At 47.4% G+C, this 27,299-nt stretch overlaps 1 protein-coding gene and 1 long non-coding RNA gene across 3 annotated transcripts in view; one reads left to right on the top strand and one right to left on the bottom strand.

The window, feature by feature from the left end:
- The window catches only part of LOC110215747 (uncharacterized), a 28,269-nt gene extending 2,455 nt beyond the window's left edge, over positions 1–25,814 (top strand). Inside the window, exons 2-3 of the long non-coding RNA XR_002326603.2 lie at positions 22,459–22,655; positions 23,675–25,814. This is a non-coding gene — a long non-coding RNA (uncharacterized LOC110215747). The remainder of the gene's footprint in view (positions 1–22,458; positions 22,656–23,674) is intronic.
- On the bottom strand, positions 1,886–15,351 carry PPP1R1B (protein phosphatase 1 regulatory inhibitor subunit 1B). Of its 2 annotated transcripts, none has more exons than XM_020997487.2 (7): positions 14,789–15,351; positions 12,535–12,616; positions 12,105–12,127; positions 11,050–11,125; positions 5,123–5,329; positions 3,004–3,129; positions 1,886–2,816 (listed from the first exon to the last, which is right to left on the bottom strand). In XM_020997487.2, the coding sequence occupies exons 1-7, from the start codon at positions 14,867–14,869 to the stop codon at positions 2,767–2,769; spliced, it is 645 nt and encodes a 214-aa protein (XP_020853146.1). In that variant the 5' UTR covers positions 14,870–15,351; the 3' UTR covers positions 1,886–2,766. The 2 variants fall into 2 exon arrangements, with proteins under 2 accessions (XP_020853146.1, XP_020853148.1); XM_020997489.2 differs by having other exon boundaries at positions 12,556–12,616; positions 14,789–15,349.
- Positions 25,815–27,299: the final 1,485 nt, after the last annotated feature.

The raw sequence follows: 27,299 nt of genomic DNA, 5'->3' as shown, positions 1-27,299 counted from the left end.
CATAGCTAGTAGTGTTATGTGTCTGAGGTCTGATTTGAATTCAGGTCCTTCTAACTCTACTACGCCAACTAGCTGCCACCATGAATGAGATTTTCAAGGGAGAGAAAGCAGAGAGAGAAAAGAAGAGCCAAGGACATAACTTTGAGGGGGAACACTCATGTTAAGGGAATCAGGTTAAGAAATAAGGGGAGATAACAGAAGAGGGCCATAATAATGTAAAGTTTCAGGGCAGCCAGATGGTGCAGTGGATAAAGTGCTGGCCCTGGAGTCAGGAGGACCTGAGTTCAAATCTGGCCTCAGACACATAAGGACACATAACACTCACTAGTTGTGTGACTCTGGGCAAGTCACTTAACCCCATTGCCTAGTCAAAAAAAAAAAAAGAATGTAAAGTTTCTGAATCCAACTGTGGAAAAAGTAGCTAATAAGTAATAACATGTGGTTATCAGTATCAAAAGGAGGCAGCTAGGTGGCTCAGTGGATAGAAGGCCTGGAGTCAGGAGGACCGGAATTGAAATCTGGCCTCAGACACTTAATAGCTGTATGACCCTGAGTAGGTCACTTAACCTCTGTTTGTCTTAATCCACTGGAGAAGGAAATGGCAAACCACTCCACTATCATTGCCAAAAAAAAAAAAACCCTCATGGACGGTATTGGCATGCTATGGTTCATGGGGGCCTTGGAGAGTCAGTCATGACTGAAGAAGAAGAAGAAAAACAACAACAACATTAGTATCAAAAGCTACAGAAAGGTCAAGGAGAGTAAGGATTGAAAACAGGGAATTAGAGTTGGAAATGAAGAAGTAATTCATTGACATTAGAAAGAAGAGTTTCTGCAGAGGAAGGAGTAAATGGTGATGAAGTTGAGGCATCATTAGGTACAGACAACTTTTTTTTTAAAAGTGCGTGTCAGCACACACATATCTATGATCCAGGCTATCTGGACAGCTAAGGTTGGTGGATCACTTGAGCTCAGGAGTTCTGAGCTTCGTTGTGCTAAAAACTGATTGGTTGATTGTACTAAATCCAGTAAGGAGGCAGGTAACATCTGCCTAAGGAGATGTGAACTGACCCAGGGTAGAAACAGAGTGGTTCAGGGCTCCTTGACTGATCCGTAGTTAGAATTGGGTCTTGAAGGGCAGCTGCACTTCTAGCCTTGGTGAGATTGGAAGCTCCTGTCTCCTTCCACCAAAAAAAAGAAAAGTGCTTTCCAACAGCTTTGTTTCTGTTGTCTCCCTGTTTATCCAGACAACTATGAGAAAAGTGTCTCTGTTGCACATTGCTGTGCATAAAGAGAACACAGGAGAGACTTTTCCTCTAGTGTTATCCACTGACAATGTGGATAACTGAGAATAACCCAGGAGAACTCTTCTACCCAGAACCATTCTTCTAATCTCACTGGTTAGTTTGAACTTTTCTCCCAGCAATTCCCACATGTTACCTCTGTAATAGGAATTCCCATTACACAACCCCCCAAATAAATTTTGAACTGGAAGGAGCTCTGGTCCTGACACCTGGATCAGCTTTACTATGATGAGTTACTGGGCAAATTACTCCTCATCCCTGAAGTCCAGTATCCCATCAGTCAATGTGCTAAGCCCTACCTGCCTTCTTCCCATCCCCCATAACCTAACCCCAGGGGTGGGGGTGGGGTGAACCTGAGGCCTTGAGGCCACATCTGGCCTTCTAGGTTATTGGGTGTGGCCTTTGACTGAGTCCAAGTTTTACAGAACAAAGCCTTTTATTAAGGGGTTTGTTCTGGGAAGTTTGGATTCAGTCAAAGGGCCACACTTGAGGACCTAGAGGGCCACATGTGGCCTTGAGGCCATGGATTCCCTACCCCTGCCTCCATCTATTCCCAAACAAAAGTCTGTGAGCAGAGCATAGTTATTTACAAAGCTTTATTCCAGCAAGGGGTTGGGGGAGCAGGCCCATTGGCAGAGGTAGGGAAAAGGGAACGTGGGTGACAGGGCAGATTGAGGGTGAGGGGAACCTTGTCCCACCCCCACCCAGAACAAGTGCATATCCCCACACACATAGGCTAGGTTGCATTCCCTGCATTGAAGCAAAACAAAACAGACACAGTTTCCCCCCCCAGACCATCTCAGGGTGAGAGGAAGGGCTCCCAGGGACTCAGGCATCTAGGCTCCCCATCAGAAGTAGTAGGAATGAAGGCAATTTCCAAAAAGTAGGAGGGACACTTGGACTCCGTGCCCTGGCAAAAGCTAAATAAGGGGGAAAAGGCTACAAGGGGTCCTTCACGAGGAAAGAAGCTGAGAGCTCCTGAAGCCAGAGAAATGGGGGAGTTTTCATCTCCCCCTGCTTCTTCCCCCCCTTCTGGGCTTAGGGTCCTGCCCTGTGGGTCTCCTATGCCTAAGAAGAGGAGGCTACAAGAAATAGAAATAGTGGAAGGTTCAATTATTGAGTCCAGTGCCTTGGAATCTTCAGCACGAGGCATGGGCCAGGACAGGAATGGGACTCAAAACTAACTCAACCTCACCTGTTCAGCTGGGGGGGGGAATTGGGGAGTAGTAATGATGGTAAGGGTGGGCATTGGGCATTGTCTGGGGGCCCTGGGAATCAGCAAAGGGACAGGCAAATAAGCAAACACATAGACTAGTCTCAGTCTCCTAGGTATCAGAAGCTGCAGCCTTGGCAGGTGAGAGGTAGGGGGAAGGGACTGGGGAACAGTGTTGTTCCCTTATCTTCCTCCCTCTTCAGGGGTCCAGGATTGTTGGTGGAAGGAGGAAACAGCATTCAGGGGTGTCTATGTGCCAGGGACAGGAGGACCAGGATGCTGGGTCCCTTCACCAGGTTCTGCAAGATAAGTAATGAACTGGCTCAGTATCTAGCCCTCTCTCTGAGCCTGCCCTGTGTCATCTGGCCCTCAACCCCAGTCCCGGACCTCAGCCAGTCCCTGTCCCTGAGTCCCAAGCCTGGACATGGCCCCTGTGCTATGAGCTTTACCCCTTCACTGTCTCCTCCAGTGCCCTCTGTCTCTCACCATTCTGCACAGCCTCTTCTTCCTCTCCCTTGCCTTCAGAGGTTCCGTCCTTCTGAGGCTCATCCAGCGGGGGTGGCCGCTCCCAAGGCCCCTCCAGGCCCTGGCCACAAGAAGTCGGCTGCACAGCTATTGGATTTGAGGTGGGAGAGTGGAAGAAGGAACAGAGACAAGTAGCTTTGTTTATCCATCTGACCCTGTCTCTGCATCTTTCTCCAGTCCATTCTGCCCCCTCAGTGTACGTATAAACACACACACACACACACACACACACACACCCTAATTGTCTCTGTCTCTCTTTTCTTTTGTCTCTCTGTCTCTCTGCTGGTCCAGTTTAGTATTTTGTTCCTTGACAAATCGGTCCCCTTCTTGCCTATTCTCTAACTTTCCTTGAGGAAAGGCAGACTCCCTCCCTCTCCCATGTTCTGTTCCATTTTTTCTCCAATGTTCTCTTTGGGCGGGGGGGAAGAGTAAAGAGACCCCTCCAAACAAATAATTCATCTCTTTCCAGTTCTGCCTATTTGAGAGGATACACTGTACTCTCTCTTGCTGTGTCTGTCCCTCCCTCCTTCCCTCCCTCCCTCTCCTCTCATGAATGCAAGCGATTAATTAGGGGGCAAGAGTTTAGACAATTAGTTGGCATACAGAATAAGAGATTCAGATGTTCTCTTTCCTACTCATCCCTTCCACAAGAAGAGGAGATGAACCAAATGTTTACCTTCTTACCTGGGGGCAGGACATTATTAGCACTTCTGCAAGCCTTAAAGTGCTGTATAAATGTTGGCTATTAATATTACTTTTCTGTTTGACAAGCCCTATGGGAATAATGCTTACAATGCAGCAGAAAGGATAGAAGTTAGGTACTTTGAACATAGCAAGGAGTTAAGAGAATGAATAACATCACTGTTCTAAGAAACTTTCTGTATAAGGCATATCTCCGGTCCAGGATTCCTCTGTGAGGCCAGGGACTCTTTCTGAGGTGTTTCTCTGGGCCTGGAAGACCTTCCAGTGGGATCTCTTTCTGGGTCTAGGGTACCTCCTTGTGTGGTTCTTATGGATTGGGGAGGGTCTTTACATCTGGGAACTCCTCTCTAGGGGATCTCTCTAGATTAAGAACTTCTCTATGGGATCTCTCTGGGCACCCTTCTGTGGCATCTGTCTTTGTCTGGGATCTCCTCTATGGGATCTCCTTGTATCTAGATGCCTCTCTATTCCCTATGGCCTTGTCACTTTTTAGGCCTTCAGTTTCCACTTCCTTTACATTAGGGGATTGGATTAAATGATCTTTAAGCATACTTCCATCTCTGACAGACTATGCTTAGGTCTTCTTGGACCTTCACACTGGTTGTCTCCCATACCTGGAATCTATTCCCTCCTCACCTCTGTCTCATAGCATCCCTTTCTTGTAAGGTCCTTGTCAGTATGTAGTGTTACCTGCTTTATATTTGTCTCTCCAGCATTTGTGTCTAGCACAGTGGCACAAAGTAGGCATTTAATAAATGCTTGTTGATTAACTGATTCCTAAACATAGGAGAGGAAGAGATTGGGAATCAGACACTTCAGTTCTCCATCCAAACACTAGAGGGCATTGTTCCCCTCACCACAGGGCAGTGGGTTAGACTCCTGAGTCTACCTTTGAGTTTGGGGTCCTGAGAGGAAAGCCGTAGGAGGCCAGCCTAGAACTATAGGATGCTTGAGGGTTCATCTCATCCTGACCTTTGCTTCTAGACTGACCTGCATCCATCCTCTGTGGGTAGAGGCTCTCGGGGAAGGGACCTCTCCAGAACCCTCAATCCTGTGTCTCCTACCTTTACCTGTAGGGAAGACCTTTCTAATTCTAACCTTAAACCTCCCTGTGGCAGCTTATTCTTCTTGTCTTTGTCTTAGAGGAGATCATGACATTTAGAGCCAGAAAATAATCTTAGAGAAGATCTTCTGGATGAACTCGATTAGAATTAGAACTGGGTACCCCTTCTTGATTTAAGAGCTTAGATCTGGAATGTATCCCACAAGCAGTGAGGCTATCTTTCCACAGTTTTGAAACAATTCATAAGTGTAAGAGAAACTACAAGCCAGAAAGGAGCTGCCCAGGGGCCCAACAATCTCAGACCTTCTAACTCACCAGGTTCATTTCTGCCCTTGACAACCTCTGCCTGGCTGGAGTCATCTTCTTCCTCTTCTTCCTCCTCCTCTTCTTCTTCCTCCTCCTCTCCCTGACAGCGTCTGCTTCCCTGCTCACCTTCTTCTTCTTCTTCTTCTTCATCAGAAGGCTGGTTCTCATTCAGGTTGCTGAGGGACTGCAGGTGTGATTCAGCAATGCGCTGGACAGCTGGCATAGAGAGGGCATTGTGGGTCATCCATGCCCATGTGGTCACTTAGGACCAGCAGGGAGGATGAACCAAGGAATTTGCCTCAGAATTAGGGCTATGGGAAACTATGGCATTCCTTCTTGTGAAATAGAGGATGTCACCCATTTTTCTTGTGCCACCTTATATGGAAAGGGTCAGGTCTGCTTTCAGCAGCCAAACTGAAAAGAACATGGCAGGGGTTGATGGGTGAGGCTTAGTTGGCACCAGCTGTGCCCATAGTTAGCTCTGAGGTAGCATTTCTGGCCCCCAGGATCCTGGCAAAAGAGGAGCTCCCCCCCCAAATATCTTGTGCCAGGCGCCAGAGCCCAGGCAAGACCAAATGGGCAGAGTATTGAGTCAACGTTCTGTGTCCAGGAAGCCAGCAGCCAATATGGCCTGTGATTCAGCTGGAGAGTGGGCCATGTTGTGGAGCCAGAGTGACAGTGGGCAGAGAGGAAACGCCCAGCTGTCCCCCACTCCCCAAGGACATAGGGGTACCTGGGAAAAGGGCTTTTTTCCAGAGGGCAATATGCCAGTGTCACAGAAACCTCTCACTATTCCCATTGCCAGGCTGGGCGTGTGCTGGTCCAGAATCACCTCTTTTTTTTTTTTCTGGCAGAAGACACCAATAATGGTCTGAGCCTTTGGACACTCTGCCTTATCATCATATGATCATAGATACAGAGTTGGAAGGCGCTTCAGAGGCATTTTGTTCAACCCCCTTATTTTCTGGATAAAGGAACTAAGACCTAGAGAAATTAAATGACTTGCCCAAGGTCACGTCGGTAATAAATGTCGGAGGGTAGAATTTGAACCCAGGTCCTCTCCAGAGCCATCCATGTTTCCACTGTAGTCTGGCATGCTGGGAATGTGTCCTGTTGGCCCTGGGAATGGGTATCTCACCCACTCTGGTTGGTGCTCCTAATTCCATTTCTCTGTCATTGATTACCCTTGATACCAGGCCAGCTGAATACCAGTCCAGCCCCCCTAGGTGAGTACTGGCTGTTCCCTCCAGGTACCATAGGGTGCTCACAGTCATGAAAGGAGGGTAATACCAAGTTGTATTGAGGTAGACAGAGTGTCCAGGGACCCAGAAAGTTCCCAGCCCAGCCCCCGCTGGCTTGACCCACATCCCCTCCTTCCCAGCTCCCTCTGCATTGACCTAGAAAGCAGAAGTCATTACGGGCCTCAATTGGATAGGGCTGACAAATAGGAGGCTGGGCACACACCTCAACAATGGGGACAGCACAGGCATGCTTCCTACTTCCCCAAGCCAGGTCTACAGCCAGGGAGGAACCTAACTAGGAGCTATTCCATCTTGGATTATTTGGGGGAGAGAAGTGGGGAAATGAGGGACAGGAACTTTAAGGACAGTGGGGGGAGATGAAAGGGCTGGGAGAATGGGGCCAAGACTAAGGGGACACTAGGGGAGGGGGAAAGGGCAGGGCTAAAAAATACTTGGGGGGGCCAGGGAGGATACTGGAAGAGAGAAGAGGAGGAGGTAAAGTCTAGAATGATTTCTGAGCATTTTGAGATTAAATGAACATCAAGGAAAGGAAATGTAGGATAAGATGCAAATGAAGTAGCCTTCTTTTGGAAGTCCATAGCTCAGGTATTTCTTCAGTGGGCCAGGTCCAGCTTCCTGCCTTTTTCCATCCCAACCTCCACTGCTTGGGCACACCCTCTCTCCTCCCCATCCCCAGGTTGGCACAGTGCCTCAGCAGGGAAGGCCCAGGGGGGCCTATCCTGGCTGGAAATCTTGCCTGCTGAGCCTGGGAGCAGAGCAGTCCTGGCTTCTGCCAGCTCCCTGGATGGCAACAGTGCCTCCATTGTCTGGCCACTGGTCCCGCCCCCAGTGGCCCCCTCCACCCCCTTCCCTCCACACCCCGGGAGACGCAGGCCTTCACTACAGTCTGCCTGACTTTCTGAAAGTTAAAGACGCAATAAAAACATCATAAATCCCTCCACCCTTGTCCTTGATCCCTTGCTCCAGAGGCTTGCATCAGCCCTTAAAAACTGAGGCCTCTGTATCCTGGCTCTCCTTGAGCCCCTAAAGGACTCAAGATCTTAGACAGCTCCCTTCCCTCTCTCCAAATGTCTCCCTACCAGCTTCTACCCATTTCTTAATATACTCCTTGCCCTCTCTTTCCTTCCTTGTCCCCTTCAAACCTTCCCCTCTACCATGGTCTCCTCCCAGCCCCCATTCTTCTCCCCTCAATGTCTCCCTTCTTCAAGGTTATCTCTCTCTAGTATCCTCTAATTTCTCACCTCTCACTTTCTAGCAGACCCCAGCCCCTGGCCAAAAGGCTAAATGAAAAATTGTGATAATAGCTACAACAAACTTTTACATAGCTTTTTGAGCTTTGCAAATTGCCAGATCTACATCAATACTTTATCTCATTTGATCCTTCCAACAACCCAGGGTCTCAAAGCAGTTAGCAACCGATATGTGCTTCCTGCTATTTTTCTCCCCTTTTTCATCCAAAGGAGAAATTACAGAGGTCCAGAGAGAGAGACAGAGAACTGACCTACAGTACTGTATGAGTGTAGGGATAGAAGCAGGGGATAGGAACCTGGGGGTGAGGGGACAACTTATCAAAGTCTTCAGGGAAAGGATGAGAGAATTTAGGAGTTGAGATGGGCATAGGAATTAGTAAAAGAAGAGGGGTGTCCTGATGGAGAAGGGATGGTATTGGGGGATACCCAGGATAAAAAGGGCCCAGGGAGAGAGGAGGCAGAGGCTGAGGTAGTCCCCTCACCCCCAAGCCAGGAACTCTGAGATAAATGGGGGAGGAGAATCTCAGAGCTCGTGAGGTATGAGCAGAGCCTGTAACAATAGATGTGTGTGTGAGATGTGGGGAGTGGGGGTTGTGGGGGGTGGGGGTTGTGAGAGGGAGCTCTTGAGTGGTGTGAACCCTCTGTGCTCATGCTGGAGTTTGGCTTCCTTTGCCTTTCCATCTCCCCTTCCCATTTCTCCTCTTCCCCTCCTGTATCCAACCAGGTGCTTCTCCCCATGTTTCTCTCTATCTGACTTTTAATTCAGGGCTGCTCCTCCTCAATTCCTCTTTGTCTTCTGCCTTTCCTTCAGCCAGTTGCCACCCCTCAGCCTGAAACACCTGGAGTGCCCTGGCCACCTGACCCCAGGAGTGGAACATTCCCTGGGCAACGTGAGTCCCCACTGAGAAGAACAAGGCTATCTTTGCCCCTCCTGCTCTGGCAGGGCCAGCCAAGTCAGATGCCTTTACCTAACAGAAAGTGGCGAGGGGGTAGGGCTGGACCGGAAGGTCCATTGAGTACCCTTCCAGGCCCTCCTGAGGTCATCTCTTCCCTTAGTCTCCAGGAGCCTGTCCCCCAAGCCTGTTGGGAGTAGGGCTAGGGATTTAATTTTTTTCTATTCTTTCTAGGTAGGAAAAATGCCATGACATTTACCATTCCCTTGTCCCAGGACCTCCTTCAACCCTCGTGGCTAGGCAGCCCTTCCCCACATTTATCCTCATGCCTTGCTCTCCTTCCATTCCCATCAGCTCTCCTCTTCTGGGGAAACCTCAGTGTCTTTCCCTCTTCTTTAGATGGGAATATTGAGAGTTAAGAGATGAGGAAAGGGGTGACCCAGGGACCTCCCAGGGAATGGGAGCCAATCAGTTACCTATGACTAATAGGCTACAGTCCCATCTACCTTCTCTTTTCACTCCCAAGCTGGATGCACCTGTTGACTTTGGCTGGCATGCTATGCTAGTTAAAGCCACCCCCACCCCAGGAGCTCCAGGAGCTCATTCCACTTTTTCTGGCCTGGGGAAGGGGAGGGAGACAGAAAGAAGGGGAAGGGTCAGGAAGAGCCTCAGGCAGGAGCTGAGAAGGGAGGAAGGGCCTTTAAGTACTTAGCCCCACATAGTGCTCAGAAGGGGAAGATAGGGACAGAGACCAAGACATGATGGCTAGGAGACATCTCTCTCCTCCCTCCACACATAGCATGTAACTATTTGGAAAATGTTCAACACACAAAAACAGAGGTAGATTCAGTCTATGTAGATCTGGGCAAACACATGGGAAGGGAAAAGAGGAAGATACTGGGATTGTGGGGACTACCTCTCTTTCAGAAGAAGCAAGAAGGAGGACCTGTCACTTCCTCCTTCCTCAATCTGTGAAGATCAGAATGGTAGTAAAGAGGAAACAGGTTGAACATACAGAGTGGGTCAAGAGTTGGGCCCATTTTTTAAAGTTTTGACAATAGGATTTATAGCAAGAAGAAACTTTAGAGAATTTAAATACTTGTCTTCTTCTTACCCAAGCATGTACCCCTCTCCGCCCCCTCCACCCACCCCAACTAATTTTATGAAGAAGGTAACTGAGGATGGAGGAAGGGAAGTGGCTTGCCCAAGTCACAATCTTAGTTACTAACAGAACCAGGTCTCAGTCAGGTAGGAAGCCAGAGAGTTAGAGCTCAAACCCAGGTCTTTTGACTCCAAATTCAGTGCCCTTCTCTCTATACCACAAACTTTCTTCCTTTAGGAAAGCCAGAAAAGTGCTTTGTAAACCATGAGGCCCTATATAAACATGAATTTTTATTTTATTACAGACATACACCCCCCCACACACACACACCCATACCCACACACACCCATAGACATTTCTTTAGGTTCTACCACCTGATATATATATATATATAAAGGCTCAAAGACTAAATTGTTTCATGCTAATCCACAAGGCTGAATTACATGAGGAGGGATGGGGACTATAGAAGAAAATAGCCCATTTTGGAGATGCCTCCACTAAAGGTCTCTCTGAATCCCTCTTTTACCCCCTCCAGTCCATCCTCCACATAGTCACCAAATTGATATTCCTAAAGCACAAGTCTGAACATATATTCCATGGCTCCAGATAGGATAAAACACCAACTCTCCCATTTGATATTTTAAGCCCTTTGCAATTGGGTTCCAGCCTATCTTTCTTTTTAAAAAAGTTTAATTTATAATGTTTTATTTATATTCTTTTTTTCTATCACCATCATTTTCTACTGTTACCCCATGCCCCACCCTAGAAGAGCCCTCCTTTGTAACAACTACAGTCAAGAAAGAGAAATCAGCATGTTTCTATCCTATTTTTCTGGGCTGATTATATAGTACTCCCTTAAAGCACTCTCGGTTCCAGCCATCTATCCTATTTGCTGTTGCTCAGTATAAGATATTTCATATTCTACCCCTATACTGTTGTTGCCTACCAGGGGTGGGGAACCTTCAGTCTCGAGGCCACAAACTTGTAAGTTTGCATTCAGTCAAAGGGCCTCATTTGAGGACCTAGAGTGCCACAAGTGGCCTCGAGGCCACATTTTGCCTACCCCTGGGCCTAAGCCATCTCTGACTATAACCCTTTGTCTCTTCACCTCTGCCTCTTGGAAATCTTAGCTTTCTTCAAGGAGGCCTTTCCTTATCTCTAGTTGTTAGTGTCACCCTCTGAAAGTACTTTGTATTTTTTGGTACATATTTTGTATCTGTCTACATGCATGTTGTATCCCTTTGATGAAGAGGCATTTCCTTGCCGTCAGGGACGATTTCATTTTTGTTTTTGTATCTCCAGCACATCGCAGTGTCTGGCACATAGTAGCCATTTGTTGAATTTAATTGATTCCCTCCATCCCCTTGTCTGTGCTCTTAGCTCCTGGCCCAGAAAGGAGGCAAGAAACAAACAGAGGAATAAGTAGTACCTTTCAGAGAAGGGGGAGTGTAGGCACAGGGGTTGGGTCTCTTGGTCTTGAGATGGTGCCCCTCACCAGAGGATCTCTGCCAGAGGGAAAGCTTGGAGTTAACAGAGCAAATTATTCATTCCATTCTGTTCTCTTCTCCCTCTCCCGTAACCATTCGGCACCCTTCCCCATGCCCATCCTATCTCTTTCCCAAGTATTCTTTCCTTCTTTGTCCTTCCATAGTGTCCTGCCTAGATGTCAAGAGGAAGCTGAGCAAATTGTTCCTTGTACCACAGGTTGTGTAGGGGTCATGCTAGCCTTTAAGGGTGACCCACAGAGTTGCCCACCTTGGTCACTGATGCCTGTAGAAGGGGGGGAAGTTGATAAAAAGAGAGTCAGAGGTACCTTAGAGCCTGTAAGGTACTTGCCTATTGGCCCTGCCTCCAACTCCCTGGAGACCCCACCCTATGTCCTGGACCAGATCCTGTTTGGAGTATAGGAGGTAGAGTGAGATCAGAGAGGTGAGAACTATGGGAGCTCTGAACCTCCTTTCCATTCTCTAGGCCTATTTCCTGTTCTGTAAAATGAGGGCAATAGACTATATCAGGAGTCCTTACCTGATTTTTTTGTGTCATGGACCCCTTTGGCAATCTGGTAAAGCCTATGGATCCCTTCTAGGAATAATGATTTTTTAAAAAATAATAACTGAGGGAAATACTAAATTTAAGTTAGTGAAAGTAAAGATGTAAAATCTTCCCATTTAACTTCACAGGACCCCCCCCCAAAATCTGTCATTGGCTGTAGATCCCGGATTAAGAACCTCTGGACTAAATGATCTCTAAGGTTCCTTCCAGCTCTATTTATCTATGGGTCAAGAGCAGATATGAATAACTTGTGAATGAGATGGAAATTCATATGCACATTTATTTTCTGAGTCAGTAGTTTAGCCACTTTGCTGATAGGGTGACTCACAAAAGGACACAGTACTTTACATATAGTAGATGTTTAATCAAATCAAATTAGTTGAATTGATCTAGGTGACCCCATCTGTTTATATTTATCTGGGAAACTCTTACCTGATAGGGGGAAGCCTCTTCCTCTGGAACCAGACCATCACCAGACAAAAAAAAAAGATACTAGAATCAGTGTTATTGTCCCCAAGCTGCAGTCCTCAAGACCATGGTTAGGGGAATCAGCTTGGGGCCCCTCCTACCTATTAGTGGGGTAGGGTTGACAGTGAGGACCTCAGATATCCAAGCTCCAAGACTTACCCCAACTCTCTAACCTCTAACTACTATGACATTTTCCAGGGCTTCTGGAGAAGGAGGTAGACATTCCCCAGGAGGATGGGGCAAGTGGGATAACTGAACAGGAAGGGGCTGAGGGACGTGCAGAACCCAAGGATGGGAAGGTCTAGGAGAGTAGAGTTGTGGTTAGGGGTAACATCAGGATGGGGACCTACAAGATCAGCTGAGATACAGGGGAACACCAATGTCTGAACCCCACCTCTATCTGGAGGGACTTCACCTGGAGAAGAGTGCTCTGAAACACGGAACAACATGGCAGGGGTCGGTCTTCGGCGGCGGATCTGCAGAAATAGAAAGTGGGGGCCAAGATAGTAAATGCTGCTGACGCTCCATTTTGACCCTTACACCTATCAGGAGACAGGAATCTAGGTTCCCTAGGAGCCAATTCGAGTGATCATCTATGGAGGCATTTCCTCTCTCAATACTGAAGCATAGACCTGGAGGAATCTAATGTTTCCTCAGAGTCTTTGAGGGAGTCAGAGGGGAAGCACATCTGAGTCTGGCTTCAGTTGCCAGAGCTGTGCTATGCAGGGGAAGGTTCCCTCATGTTCCATTTGGCACTGCCCTCCTGTAGGTCAATTCAAGGGCTCCTGGGGAAACCCAATCCACATTCGGAGATGAGGTAGAGAAGATGGGCTCTGCAAGCATTGGAAGCATCTCTGTCTAGCATTACGTTGATTTCCAGGTGGAAGAGATTTATGCCCTAGTTCTTCTGTAGGGTCTCTCTTATAAAGGAGTCTGTTACCCCTCTATGGACTTTCTCTGCATCTAATTCTCTGCTATATAGTCTAGCTGGGTCTGGGAAACCTTCTGTGGAGGATCTCTCTCTGTCCAGGGGCCCCTTAATAGGGCTTGACTTTGATATAGGACCTCAGATTGATTGAACCTGACTCCCTAAGAAGACTGGAAGTGAAACCCATGCCATGCCAAGAAGGCAGTGGTTTTAGCCCCTGAACTGCTTCAAGAGCCTCAGATCCAAAAGTGGAGACGTCAATTAATTAGGTCCCCTCTGAGGGCTCCAGGGAAATTCACAGAGAGAACCAGGTGAGAGTTAAGATCCAACAATTATCTCCCCCCGTGCCAGATTACAAACCCTTCCCCCACTCTTTCTTCTACCAGAAAAAAAAAATGCTGTTTAGCTCCGAGGACCACCCTCAGCCCCCTCCCTAAAATGAGACCATGTATGTGAAAATGTGTTTTAGATGGTAAATTGATATACAAATATAAGGGATTATTGTTCTTGTTACTATTGTCCTTAGCCCCTCCTCCAGCCCACTTAATGGTTCCTTTAGAGCTGGGACTCTCACTTTCTTTGCTTTTCTTCAGAATCAGCTATATTTCAGCAGCAGGTGATACAGCTGCCATTTTTGACTAGTCAACAAGAGACCCCCTTCTCTTCCCCTACCCCCCCCAATCCACCACCACTGAGCCAGTGGCCCTTTGGGGGAGCGTTAAGCCCCAGAGACAGAGTCTTCAGAATGCTGGGCTAGTTTTCTCTAGAGTTGGGCATGGGATCAGCTTCATTTCAACAAACATTATTTTGAAATGATCTGGGGGAAGGGTCCTGGGGCAGGAGGTCTGGTTATTCTGTAGTCAGGGCTGAAGCTTGTTTCCTTTTTGCAGGTGGGGGAAGGGAGGAGAGGGGGGTGGGTGGGAAGCATTTCCCACAGCCCCACCAGGGGTCTCTAAGGATCCCAGGGGAGCCTAGTACCTCAGCCCCAAAGAAGATGAATGGGGCCAGGATGAGGAACTAATAATAAGCTAGAGAGGGGCAAGATATTTGGAGAGGGAGAAAGCAAGAAGTGGTTCTTCAGGGGATACGAATAATGGGGTCAGTGTTGGGGTCCCTCGGAAAAGGAGCACAGCTTTTCTAATGTCCTTTCAGTCCAGCAGTTCTCAGATAGGAGGCAGCATTGCTGTGGGGGAGGAATGGGGACAGTATGTGGTGGAGCGGATTAGAGAAGGTTGGAAAGTTCCCTTGGTGATACATTCACGGGCTTGACCCACAAGCGCCAAGTACCCCTGGCTGCCCAGCTGCCCAAGGCTCTCACTGAAAGATCTAGGGGAGAGGAGGGGGACCTAGTGCCCCAGGAAAAAGTTGACCAACTCTCCAGCTAACTTTGAGAGTTTCAGTTCCCTCCCCCCCACAATTGCCATGTCAACATTCCCCTGGGTAACAGGAGCCCCCCCCTCCAACCCCACTTGCCTCTGTACCATCCATCCTCACCCTTTGCTCTTAGTCCCAAACCCCTCCCTGTCTAGCAGGCAGGACTCCAGCCTGGCATTTGGTGGATAGGACAGGTATCCTAGGGAGGGGGAAGAGAAAGTCAAGTAGAATGTTAGAAGGGAGGTGGGTGCCTCCTGGGGCAGAGAGAAAGGGGTAGAGTTAGCCCTGGGTGACCACAATGATATCCAGTGCCCTCCTAGCCCACTGTGCTCCCTTCTCTGCTTACCATCTCCACCTGGCGAGGGTCTAGCTGGCTCGGGGGTGCAGGCACGGAGAATTGAATCTTCTTTCGGTCTTTGGGATCCATGGTGGGTACTGAGAGGTTGAGAGGGATGGCTTTCCTCTTACCTCTGTGGTTTGAGGAACCGGAGGAGCCTGTGGGTCCCGAGCTGTTCTTCTCCTCCTGGGGCTCTGCTCCCCCGCTCGCCTCCCTCCTTTTCCTTCCCCTCTACCCTCCCCTTCTCTCCCCTCCCCTTCCCCTCAGAGGGTGCGGTGACAGGCAGGCAACGTGTGGAGGAGGACTGTTCACGCACAGATAAAAATACAGTACTGAGCGATGGGGAATGAGGATTTTGCAGGCTTTTTTTCCTTCTCACTCTCTGTCTCTTTCTGTGTATCTCTGTCTCTCACTCTCTGCTTCTCTCGATCTCCCTGTCTCTGTGTGGATGAGTGAGTGAGTGAGTGAGTGAGTGAGTGCATATATATGTGTATGAGAGAGTGAGAGTGTGTGTGTCAGAGTCTGTCTCTCTGTCTGCCTCCTGATCCCTCCTGTCCACTCCCTTGGGCTCTGGCCTCAGGGTCGAATTCCAGCCCCCTTGGCTTAGGACTGGCTCCTAGGTAGTTTCAGAGAGGGTGTTTAGAAAGGTGACCAATGACAGGAGAACTGTTTTCTCTTTGGGACTGGAAGGAGGTGGAGTAGAGAGTTGGAGCCAGGTTGGTGGGGGTGCCTCAGGCTGGGGGCCCCCTGCTGGATCCCCAGAACTGGAAGCTGCATTATTGATGGAGTCCAACAGGGTGGATAATGGGGGTGGGGAAGTGTGGAGAGGGCAGCAGGGAGGGGGGATTGGGGTTTGAACCTTTAACTATTTCATCCCCAGGATGCTCTGAGTCTCAGAGGGAGGATATGGTCAGAAAGAATGTAGGTGCTGGGCCAGGTTACATGAGTATGTGAAGATGTCAGGTGAGCAGGAATGTGTTGATGTACAGGTGGGTGTACCAGAGTGTGTAGGAGTGTAGAAGTAGGAGCATGTGAAAACGTGTAACATCTTCCCCTATGTCTGCTCCCTTCATACACCTAGGGGAGAGAGCATGAGTGCATGTGTGCTCGTGCCAGTGCTTGTGAGTATGTGTGTATAAGTATATAGGAGTGTGAGCATGTGGACTCATGTATGTATATGGAATTTATCCACCAGCTTTTGTCTGCCTGGTGCTTCAGAACATGTGTGAGGCATGTACCTTGTATATGCTCATAGATAAGAAGGAAGAGCAGTGGGGCAGCATTAGGGTTGAGAAAACTCTGGGGGCATTGAGCTGGGGGTGGGGAGTGACTGTCATCATATGTGGGAAGCAGAAACAGAGTGAGGAGGGGCAGAAATGCGGGAAGATAAAGACATCACACGTGTATTTTGTCACAGGTGTATTTTACTCTGTTCATCAAAGAGCCGTAGGCTACCTGAGCTATGAGGGAGCTTAGAACACAGAACATAAAATGTCAGAGCTGTAAGGGAGCTTAGAATATAGAACATAAAATGTCAGAGCTGTAAGGGAGCTTAGAACATAGAACATAAAATGTCAGAGCTGGAACACAGAATACAACTTGTCAGAGCTGGAAGGGAGCTTAGAACGTAAGATATGGAATATCAGAGCTAGAAAGGGCCTTAGAACAGGACAAAAATGCCAGAGGTAGAAGACACTTGAGCACGTTTTCTGTAAGCCCTTCATTTTACAGATGAGGACAGTGAATTGAGAACACCAAGGACTGTGGAGGGGAAGTGACCTGTGGCTAGTTAATGGTATTATAGAGCTAAGAGACAGAAGAACCTAGGTCTTCTTGTTGATTGACCGACTAACCCATCACCCGGGGTTCTTCCTAATGTACTGTGTTGCCTCTTGTTAAATGTATGTCAACATGATATAAAAGTGTGTGTTAATATCCATAAATCAATGAGTCAGCAAACATTTATTAAGCTTCTACTATGTGCCAGTCACTGTGCTGGGTGCTAGAGATACAATCTGTGGCCTCAAAGAGCTTATATTCTAACAGGAGAATCAATGGGTACATATAGAATATGTATCTGCATGACTTTGCATGTGTTTTCTGTGTATCTTTGTTTTTTTGGTGTTTTTTTTTAGAGTCTGTGTCTCTGGTGGGAGGCAATGTGTCATAGTGGATAGAAGGACCTCAGTCAATCAGTCAGTCAACAAGTACTTATTGTGGAGATATAAATGGGAAAGGACCAAGGATAAGTGCCTACAACTTGCCAGGTACCCGGCTAAGCATTGTACAAATATTATCTCAGTTGATCCTCACAACAATCCTAGGAAAGACGTGCTGTTATTAGCAATGATGGCAGGCTTGGAGTCGGGAAGACCAAGTTCAAATCCAGCCTCAGAAACTTCCTAGCTGTGTGACCTTGGGCAAGTCATTTAACCTCTCTTTGCCACTGGAGAAAGAAATGGCGAACCACTCCAGTATCTTTGACAAGAAAACCCCATGGACTGAGGTCTTCAGGGTCATGAAGAGTTGGATATGACTGAAGTGACTGAACATCAACAACATTATTATCCTCATTTTACAGTTGAGGAAACTGAAAAAGACAAATTAAATGACTTGCTCAGGGTCACACAACCAGTAATCAGCTGAGGTTAGATTTAAACTCAAGTCTTCTGACTCCAAGCCCTATGTTACATCAACTATATCACCTAGCTGCCTCTAACTTATATAGAGAATATATAAAGAAAGGCAGAATAAGTCCCTATCCTCAAAGAGCTAACATTCTGATAAGGGAGAAAACATGTCAACATATGAAATAAAGAAAAAGTAGATAGACGGTGATTTCACAGGGGAAGACACAAGAAGCCAAGGAAGCTGAGAGGCAGAGGGAAGAAGGGAGGGCATTCCAGGCTTGGGGGACAGCCAGTACAAAGACATGGAGATAGGAAATACGGATTATTGTGTGGGAGGAACAAGTAGGCCAGTATGAATGGATTGTGAAGTGGAGGGGAATCAAGTGTAAGAAGACTGGAAAGAAGGAGAGATTTAGATTCCAAAGAGAGGAGTTTATATTTGTTCCTGAAGGTAATAGAGAGCCATTGAAGTGTATTAAGTGGGCAAAGTGACATGCAAGACTCGTGCTTTAGGAAACTGGCTATGTTGAGGATGGATTGAAGTAGGAGAGACCTGAGATAGGGAATCCAATTCAGTGGCTATAGCATTAACTGGGGCAGCTAGCTGACCTGTTGGATAGAGCTCAGAGTTTGAAATCAGAAAGATCTGAGTTCAAATCCAGCCTTAGACACTTCCTATCTTTTTTTTTTTATTTTGGTGAGGCAATGGAGTGAAGTGACTTGCCCAGGGTCACACAGCTAACAGACACTTCCTAGCTATATGACCCTGAACAAGTCACTTAACCCTGTTTGCCTCAGTTTCCTCATCTGTCAAATGAGCGGGAGAAGGAAATGGCAAACCACTCGAGTGCCTTTGCCAAGAAAACCCCAAATGGGGTCATAGAGAATCAGACATGACTGAAAAATGACCAAACAATAACAAAAGCTATGATCCAGGTGATGATGGACTAAACTAGGGTGGTGGCTGTGTGAGTGGAGAGGGGATGTAGATGAGAGATGGTGTTGAAGATCAAAACAAGACGTGAAAACAGTAATATGTATGGGCCAAGGGAGTGAGTAGGTGGTACTGAGGTTGTGAGCTTGACAGTTTAGAAGGATGGTGGTGCCCTCCACAGTGGTAGGGGAGTTGGAAAGATGGGAGTGTTTAGAGGGAAAGAGAATGAATTCTGTTTGGGACATATTGAGTTGGAGTCATCTACAAGACATCCAGCTCAAGATGTCCTTAAGGCCATTGGAGATATATGACTGGAGCTTAGGAAAAAGATTAAGGAGATTCTCTCTCTCTCTCTCTCTCTCTCTCTCTCTCTCTCTCTCTCTCTCTCTCTCTCTCTCTCTCTCTCTCTTTCTCTCTCTCTCTCCACATGTACACATACACATACACATAAACATATACATAAACATAGTAGCTGTAGCTGGGAAGCTAGGTAGCTCTGTGGATAGAGTGTTGGGCCTGGGTGTCAGGAAGACTCATCTTCCTAAGTTCAAATCTGGCCTCAGACAGCTGTGTGATCCTGGGCAAGTCACTTAACCCTGTTTGCTTCAGTTTCCTAATCTGTCAAATGAGTTGGAGAAGGAAATGGCAAACTACTCCAGTATCTCTACAAGAAAACCCCAAATGGGGTCACAAAGAGTTGGATGTAACTGAAAAAAAACTGAACAACAACAAAAATAGAGATATATATGATATATAAAGATATGCACATTAGGAGATATATACATTGTATATATGAACAATACCCATAGTGATAATACTTGAACCTATATGGGCTGAGGAGAGTACCAAATCAGAAAGGAGAAGATCCCAAGATAGAGTCTTGGGAGACACCCATAGTTAGTGGGAGTGATATGGATAAGGATCCAGCAAAGACTGAGGAGGGGTCAGAGAGGTAGGAGGAGATCTAAGAGAGAGCAGTGTCATGAAAACCTAGGAAGAAGAAAACATGCAGGAAGAGTTGACAAGCAGTGAGTGACATGGCCCTGATGCCATACTAGTGCTATGTATGACCCAGGGCAAATCACTTTTGTTCCTTTTTTTTTTTCAAAGGCAATTGGGGTTAAGTGACTTGCCCAGGGTCATATAGCTAAGTAAGTGTCAAGTGTTTGGTCTGAGGCCAAATTTGAACTCCTGACTTCAGAGCCAGTGCTCTATCCACTGCGCCACCTAGCTGCCCCAGGGCAAATCACTTTGACTCTCAGAGCTCCAGGTCAGCATATCAAACTCAGATAGAAACGGATCCCTGCCACTACACATTGACCGAGAAAACCACAAATTAACATTATCTATGTTGTGCTGTATTTTCACTAAACATTCCCAATTACATTTAAATACTGTTAAGGTCCTCTTGGACAGGGAGTCTGACACCTCTGCTCTAGGTAGCTCTTTAAGACCAGAAATTTCATAAAAGGTGCTCACTGCTCTTAGTACAGTGTTTCCTCATCCTGGACTTCTCTTTATCACAGGTCCAGTCTGTATCCCTGTGTGTCTGAATCTACCTCAGAAGGATGGTGTGTCTGTGTAAGTTTGTGTGTGTGTGTGAGTTTGTGTGTGTGTGTGCGCCCCTCTGGGCTCTCTATGTGTTAGTACGTCTATGTTTACCAGCATGGTGTAGTTAATGAAAATCATGCTGAATTTTGAATAAGGAGACCTGGGTTTGAGTTGTAGCCCAAGCACTTAGTAGTTGTGTGACCTTGAATCTCTCTAGATAAGCCTCAGTTTATCCTTTGTGAAATGTGGGGGTTGGCCCTTGTGTGAGTTAGAAGCAGTTTCTTTCAGATAACTAAAATAACATTGGGGGTTAGCTAGGTGGAGCAGTGGATAGAGCACTGGCCCTGAAGTCAGGAAGACCTGAATTCAAATGCGGCCTCAGACCAAACGCTTAACATTTACTAGCTTTGTGACCCTGGGCAAGTCACTTAACCCCAATTGGCTAAAACAACAACAACAGCAACATTGGGGGCTAGCTTAGATCTCTGAAATCCTTCCAGCTCCGAGTCCTGTGATAAAAGATTTATAGTGTGTATAATGTTCGTTTGTGTCTCTGTAGGACTGTGTGTCTTTGTAGTGACATGCTATGAACATGATCTGACTTCATAGCCCTCTCCAGTACTCTAGACATATGTGTTTCTTTATGTGTCTGTACATCGGACTTCAGCCTCCCTGGCTGGGTGTTTGTGTTAGCTGCTCCTTCTCTTGGTCACAATCAGGAATTAGATGGGCCGGCTTGAAGCTGGGGGACGTGTTCCCTTCCCCCCTTCTTCCCCAGCTCTCCACACTCCTACCTCCCACATTCCACCTTTGCCACTCCTCCAGTGACTTTTTCATTAAACCCCGTTGGAGTCAGAGTCTAGGCCTCCCATAGTGGTGTCTTTGATGGTTGGAAGGAGGAAAGCAGGAACAATTCTTTGAAAACAGGGGTTGTTGGGTTCTGATGAATTCCCTTGTACAGGGCATGCTCCTGGCAGTAATTTTAGGACCAGGAGAGAAAGAGTGGTAGAGATTTCACACAAGGACAGGCACTAACTTGAGGCCCTGGGGTGGGGGTTGGGGGCAAGGAATTAGAAATCTTCAGTCTTTCCTTCTACCCTCATCCACCCAGGCTCAGTCTAAGTCTTGTTATATTTATTGACTTATAAGCTTGTGGCGAAGCAGCCGGATGCAAGGACACTGGGATTAGGGTGTGGGCATCACTGGCACTGCCCGTGCTCCATTGGCATCAAAACTCTGAGACACAGTGGAGCTGGCAAGCAGGGTTGGCCTGGAACCCCCTTCCCCCACACACACACCTAGTATTTTGAGGGAAAGGACATTTGGCAGTACTCTCCACACAGTAAACAAGGCGTTCCCAGCTGATGTCCCTATGTTTGAATGGACACAGTGAAGCCATGTCCTGGGCAATACTTGGAGGGTGGGCATGACTGGGGCCTAGAGCAGGCACAGAGCAAAGATGAGGAACAGGATGGTGCAATAGAAAGAGTGGGGATGGATTTGGCATCAGAGGACCTGGATTTGAGTCCTAGCACTACTATATTATGTTACCTCTGTGACCTCGGGCGAGTCACAACCTCTATAGTCTTCTGTTTTTATCATCTGCAAAATGAAAAAGGTCAAACTCAATGACTGATAATATCCCTTTTAGATCTAAATATATGATTCTATGAGAGGGAAATGCTGCCTGCATTGAGTGTCACAACCCAGGACAAATCACTTAGCTTTTCTGGGCCTCAGCTTTCTCACCTATAATATGAGAGGGTTTACAGATAATTTCTGAATCCTGTGAGCTACATGGAGGAGGGGAAAAGGGAAGATGGGCAGTGTGGGATCATGGACTGAATAGAAGGAGAAGGGATAAGATGGAAGAAGAAAGGTCCTGGAATGGAGATGGGAAGAATCTCAGGGGAAGTCAGAACCTGGTCCATAGAAACTGGTAGAGAGGGATGCAGGTGGCCAAGAGAACAGATGGGTGATGAGAGGAGGGTAAAGAGAGGACAGTGAGTCACCACCCTTTCCTTCCTTCTCTGCTCCCTCCTCACCCCACCCCCACCCCTGCACTGACGTCTGTTTGGCTCCTGCCTGAGTAGGGCTGGGGCTTGGAGAAGAGGAGTCTCTGGATAAAATATTTTAAGCCATAAAGGCAATGGGAGGGACATAAGTCATAGGTCACATAGACTCTGACCCTATAATGACCTACTTTAGTGCTTCCAGATCTTAACATATGGTCCTCTGAGAGGATAATGTTGCCTGGATTGGTGTCATGACCTAGGGCAAATTTCTTAGCTTTTCTGGGCCTTGCTCTCCAGGATGATTTAGTGGTCCCCAGGGCAGAGGTGAGTGAGAAGAACAGGCTAGCGAAGCCACCAGGTGGGGAAAGTAGAACTTTGTTCATTGTAACCTTGGGCAAGTCACACCACCCTGGAGGCCTCAGTTTCCTCTCACAGGGTTAGAGCAAATCACCTTTAAGGCCCTTCAAGCTGGAAACCTATAGGTCCTACCCAAAGTCCTAACACTTCCTTCATGAAAGCCTATGGACAAAGATTCTGTGTTGATTTTAGGGGGTGGAGGAGTAATATGGAAAAGGAGGAACAGGCAAGGAATTCAGCTGTGCAGGCAGACCCGGGCATGGGAGTCACCTTGGATTTGAAGAAGCATTAATAATGGGTAAAGCTGTGATGCAGCAGAAAGAGAAGATCTGAGGTGGAATGGAATTCTTGGCCCGTTGCTTGGCTCTTTGCTAGCTCCATAACCTTGGGTAAGTCATACATCCCTTCCTCTGGGCCTCAGTTTCCAACTCTATAAAGTGAAGGGGCTGGTTTGGGTGGGGTTTAAAGTCCCAGCTCTAAGTACATAAATCTCAGCTGCCCTTCTTTCCTCTCTTTCCCAGGCCTCTGAAAGCCTTGACCCCACTAAGCCCTATATGTCAAGGGCTCCAGAATAAGAAAGGGCAATGGAATTGGGGTAGGGGAGGGACTGACAGACAAGGACAAGAATGAAGAGAAAGACAGATTGGGAGAAAGCATAGAAGAGACAGGAAGGAAAAGAGAACAGTAGAAAGAAAGATCGACAGAGAGAGACAAAGACAGAAAAAGGAGGCAGTTAAAGAGAGATCAGAAAAGAGTGAGTGAGGGAGTAAAAATAGCAGAACATTAAGATAATTGCAGCTCACAGCTCTGCCCTCCGTTAGGAATTAAATGAGGTTTTATTACTTTGATTTTTTCTCTTCTGGATCCTACGCGATTGCAAACCTCCTCAAGAACTTGGGAAAAAAAACTTTTTTCAGGTGGGTGGGAAAGAGGTGGGGGTTGTGGGAGAGAAGAGAAGGGTAACTAAGGTTATCAGAGGTCACCTAGAGAAAAGGAAAGGGTATTGGGGGAGGAAAAGGCCATGGAGACCAGGGGACAGGGACACAGGAGCTAAGGCTAACTATACTATATTTTGATATTAAATTAGCCCTATGCAAATGAAATGCAAAATACCATGCTAATTCTCCTTTATTATTAACACAGGTACTTTGAGTAAAAGGAGCAAATAAATCCTAGATACTCAGAAATCTGGTCTTCTAGGTAACAACTCTTCCCACCACTCTGCACCCTTTCCCACCCCATATGTTTAATTTAATAATTTTAGCTGTGTGACCTTAGGTAAGTCAACTCCCCTCTCTGGGCTTCATTTTCCTCTTCTATAACATGATAAGAGATGGACTAGATGGTCTTTAATATCCCTTTCAGTTCTCACTCTCTTTAATTTCCGGCCTTCCTTCTTTGATTACAGTAGAGTCTACAGCCTCAAACAGTGCAGCCTAGTTCATTCCATGCCTCTTGGAGGGCAGACTGTGGGTTTCCTACTACGTTGCTTCAGAAGATGGGAGAGAGCCTCAAATCTGACAGCGTCCTGAGATGAAGGACTGAAGTTCCAGTTGTGACCAGCAGGTGTCAGCATCCAGCCAGGGTTTCCTACTGTGCCATCAGCTGGCGCAGATAGGACTGGCACCACCTCTGTTAGGAGCTGGGCATCACATCCATGACCTTGGCATCATGAAGACAGAGCCAGCCCAGGCTGGATGGCAGGGACATTGGCACACTGCTGCTGGCATGGAGTCCCTTAGAAACCCTGGGCATTGGCTAGAGATAAGCAGCCGAGGAAGGATTGGGGTGGCAGACGGTCATAGGGACTACCTAGGCACCAGTGGCCCAGCACCTCCATCGGGCACTCTAGAGATTCTCTGCCTGGAACCTTGAAATGAACAAATATCGTTACATCTTCTGGAGACTTGTGCTGTTTAGTGGGAGGGGAGGTGGTTGCAGGAGGAAAAGGATCCTCTTGGTGCCAAGAGGACTGGTAGTCCCCTGTTGTACAATGCTTTGGGACTTAGGACAGGAGGCATCCCTATGGGGTAGCAGAGTTAAACTCCGGAATGACCAGATTTTTGGAATACATGGGCTGAGACTCCCCTCTGGTGGCAGAAATGGGAACAGCGCACATCTTTATCCTCTGGTGCTCCCAGGAGGCGGTTGGGAGGAACAGCAGTGCCAATCTCAGAAGAGGACCCGCCCAACTCATTGTGGGAGCTTCCTCTGTCTGGGGCACCTGGACAAAGGCTGACTTCCTGCTTTGGACACTGTCTGCTGCCCTCCAGAGGTGCCAGCTGTCCTGAAGAAAAAAATTCCTCCTTCTGGAGCCAGTTCTTCCCCTCCCCAACATACCCAGTACCCTCCCTTCTACCCTTCAACAGCCAGCCTCACACACACACTCCAATCCCGGTCCAGTCGACTGCCTCCATTCCCTGAAGAAGAGGCCTAAAGTTAAAACAGCTGTTAATTTATAAACCAATTTTTCCGTGACTGCTTAATAAATCGCCAGCAGCTGCCATGCCCTCTCCTACCGCCCAAGCTCCTGGCCCGGTGGGGGGGGGTGCTCACAGAGAAGGGAGGGCCTCACAGAGAAGCTTTGAACTACTGAGCCCTAAGCTCCCCTTGACATTGTCTGTTTTCCCAAGCCCCCTGGGAAATATGGGCAGTTCACTGGACTTTAAATTTTGGAGCTCAGTTTGAGCCTTTTTTACAATGAGAGAGCCAAGGTAGGAGTGGGTTCCCAGAAACACTCAAAGGCTCTGTTCAGAAGTTGGGAGGCGGACTGTGTCTCTCACCTAACGGGATCTCTAGGGATTATTTAGGAGCATTTCAAAGGCTCTAGGATATTCCAGCTTTGGAGGGTGATGTGGGGAAGAGATGAATGTGCCTCCTTTAAAAAGGCACCACAGAGGCAGAGGCAGAGGCAGAGGCAGAAAAAGTTACCTGCCTGATGCAGACAACCTAGAGGAGCCCTGGTACCTTAACTCCCAGTTTGCCCCGTCCCTTAGGATCAAGACATTCACTTCCCTTCCCTTCTCCATTTCCATTTACTCTCAGATCCTGTTTTCTTCTCTGTAGTAGGATGGATGGAAAGGAAGGAGAGCTAGAGGATTCTTTCCTTCCCTAATGGAGGGGGCCCCTTCCTCTTTTCCCATCCTCAGAATGGTGGGAGATCAAAACCATCTGTTGGCATGGTTACTTGGTTCTGGCCTGAGATACTAAGGATTGAATAACTACCCTTGCCCCTGACAGCTCTCTTATTGCTCCCCTTCCTTATCCCATTTTTCCAGGGATCAGTAGGTGGTCCTGAACTGATCCAGCTATGTCCTTCCTGCAGGCAGGGGGCTAGGGACTAGAAGGAACACATCTGACATGTTAATCTCTTACTCCTTGCTTTTGAACCCCAGCTGCTCTTGAGATAGACTAGAACAGTGGTTCTCAAACTTTTTGGTCTTAGGATCCCTTTACATCTTCAAAATGATTGAGGACCCCAAAGTACTTTTATGTGAGTTATATCTATTGTTATTTACTGCATTCAAAATTAAAATACATTAATATTATTATGTCAAAAGTTTTTACCTCCTGGACCCCCCCTGAGATCCTGGGCCACCGTTTACAAACTGCTGGACTAGAGACCACTTCTTGGGTAGTTCCTCTCCCCTTGCCCTATATAAGCTGGGAATTGGGATGGGGAAGCTCAACATCTTCTGGTAGGACATAATAGAGGCAAGGCTTTGGTGACAAGATTAAAAATGGGCTAGAAGACCAGATTTCTGAGGTATTTTAGATGGTTTGGAAACCAGGAATCACAGTGGATCTCAATGGTGAGGGTCAGGGAGTGGGAATAGAGGCTCTCTTGGGGTCATCTTGCCCATCCTCTGGTCAACAGGCAGGATAGCCCTCAGCCCTACAACTTTGAGAGAAAGGGAATGGAGGTGATCTTTCCTATTCTTTGAGATTCCCAGGGAAGTAGAGTCTACAACTTCCCTCAGTTATCTATTCTTGATCTTTCACTTTGTGATCATGAAGTCCCTCCTGTTGTCTAACCTTTGTGTCCAGCCATTTTATCTTGATTGGTTTGCGGGTTGTGGTATGGTCATGTTCTCCATTCTACACCACCAAGGCCCAGTATAAAATTTCTCTCCATTGACCTGCTAGCAGGATTAAAGCAGAGAGAGGCAGGTAGTATGTTTTGTGGGCAAGAGAATCGAATTCCTAGTCAGGAAATTGAGTATGAATCCTGAGTTCAGGTTTTGTCACTTATTACCGTGTAACCTTGGGTGAGTCTTTTCTGCTCTGAAGTCCTAAATTTCCTCATATGATAACAAGGGGATTGGATTAGATTAACTCAGAGATTCCCTCCAGATGTAAAGTACTTGAATTCCAAGGCTCCTTAAACTTCCTCTTCCATCAAGCATCTCTTCCCTGGGAAACCAAAGCATGTTTCACTCAGACATAGTCTCATTCTGACACTCTGGATTTAGCAGGAGGGAAACTAAAGGTAGGGATAGGGGGTAGGGTAGGGCGGGGGTAGTACAGTCTGTTTATGGTGTGAAGAAAAGGACTTGGGGGAATGAGCAGAGTCAGGCATGAGAACCTGGCTTCTAGCCTCAAGGTACTCTGCACCTGCCTGCTGTGTCCCAATTCCCCTAGGGAAAGTGGTGGGTCACTCAGTAAAAAACCTCTGACAATTCTGGCTCCCCCACATCAAAGGAGCCAGATTATACTACCCCAACCAATGCCCCTTACTACCTCCTTGTAATAAAGACAGGTCCCCAGGGCTCACTCAATCCTAGGGCTTCTCTGCCAGGGTGCCAGCTGGTGCCAACAAGGGCGGGGGCATTGGCTCGATCATGTGGAAACTGAGAGCTGGAGGGTACTCTCCATAGGCCTAAGGGTGGCGAAGAAAAGGAAGGGGAGGAGGTTCTGTACCCAGGGACCTAGGTGGCACCAAGGATATGGGGCTTCTTCTCCAGATGACCAGAGTCAGTCATGCCAGCCCCCTTATCTGTGCCTTGATTTACTCAACCTGAGGTTGGTATTGC

This window comes from Phascolarctos cinereus, unplaced genomic scaffold, assembly GCF_003287225.1.
Source record: "Phascolarctos cinereus isolate Bilbo 61053 unplaced genomic scaffold, phaCin_HiC Scaffold_5;HRSCAF=322, whole genome shotgun sequence".
NCBI lineage: Eukaryota > Metazoa > Chordata > Mammalia > Diprotodontia > Phascolarctidae > Phascolarctos > Phascolarctos cinereus.
The sequence above is the reverse complement of the archived record's forward strand: the minus strand, read 5'-3'. Positions and strand labels throughout refer to the sequence as shown.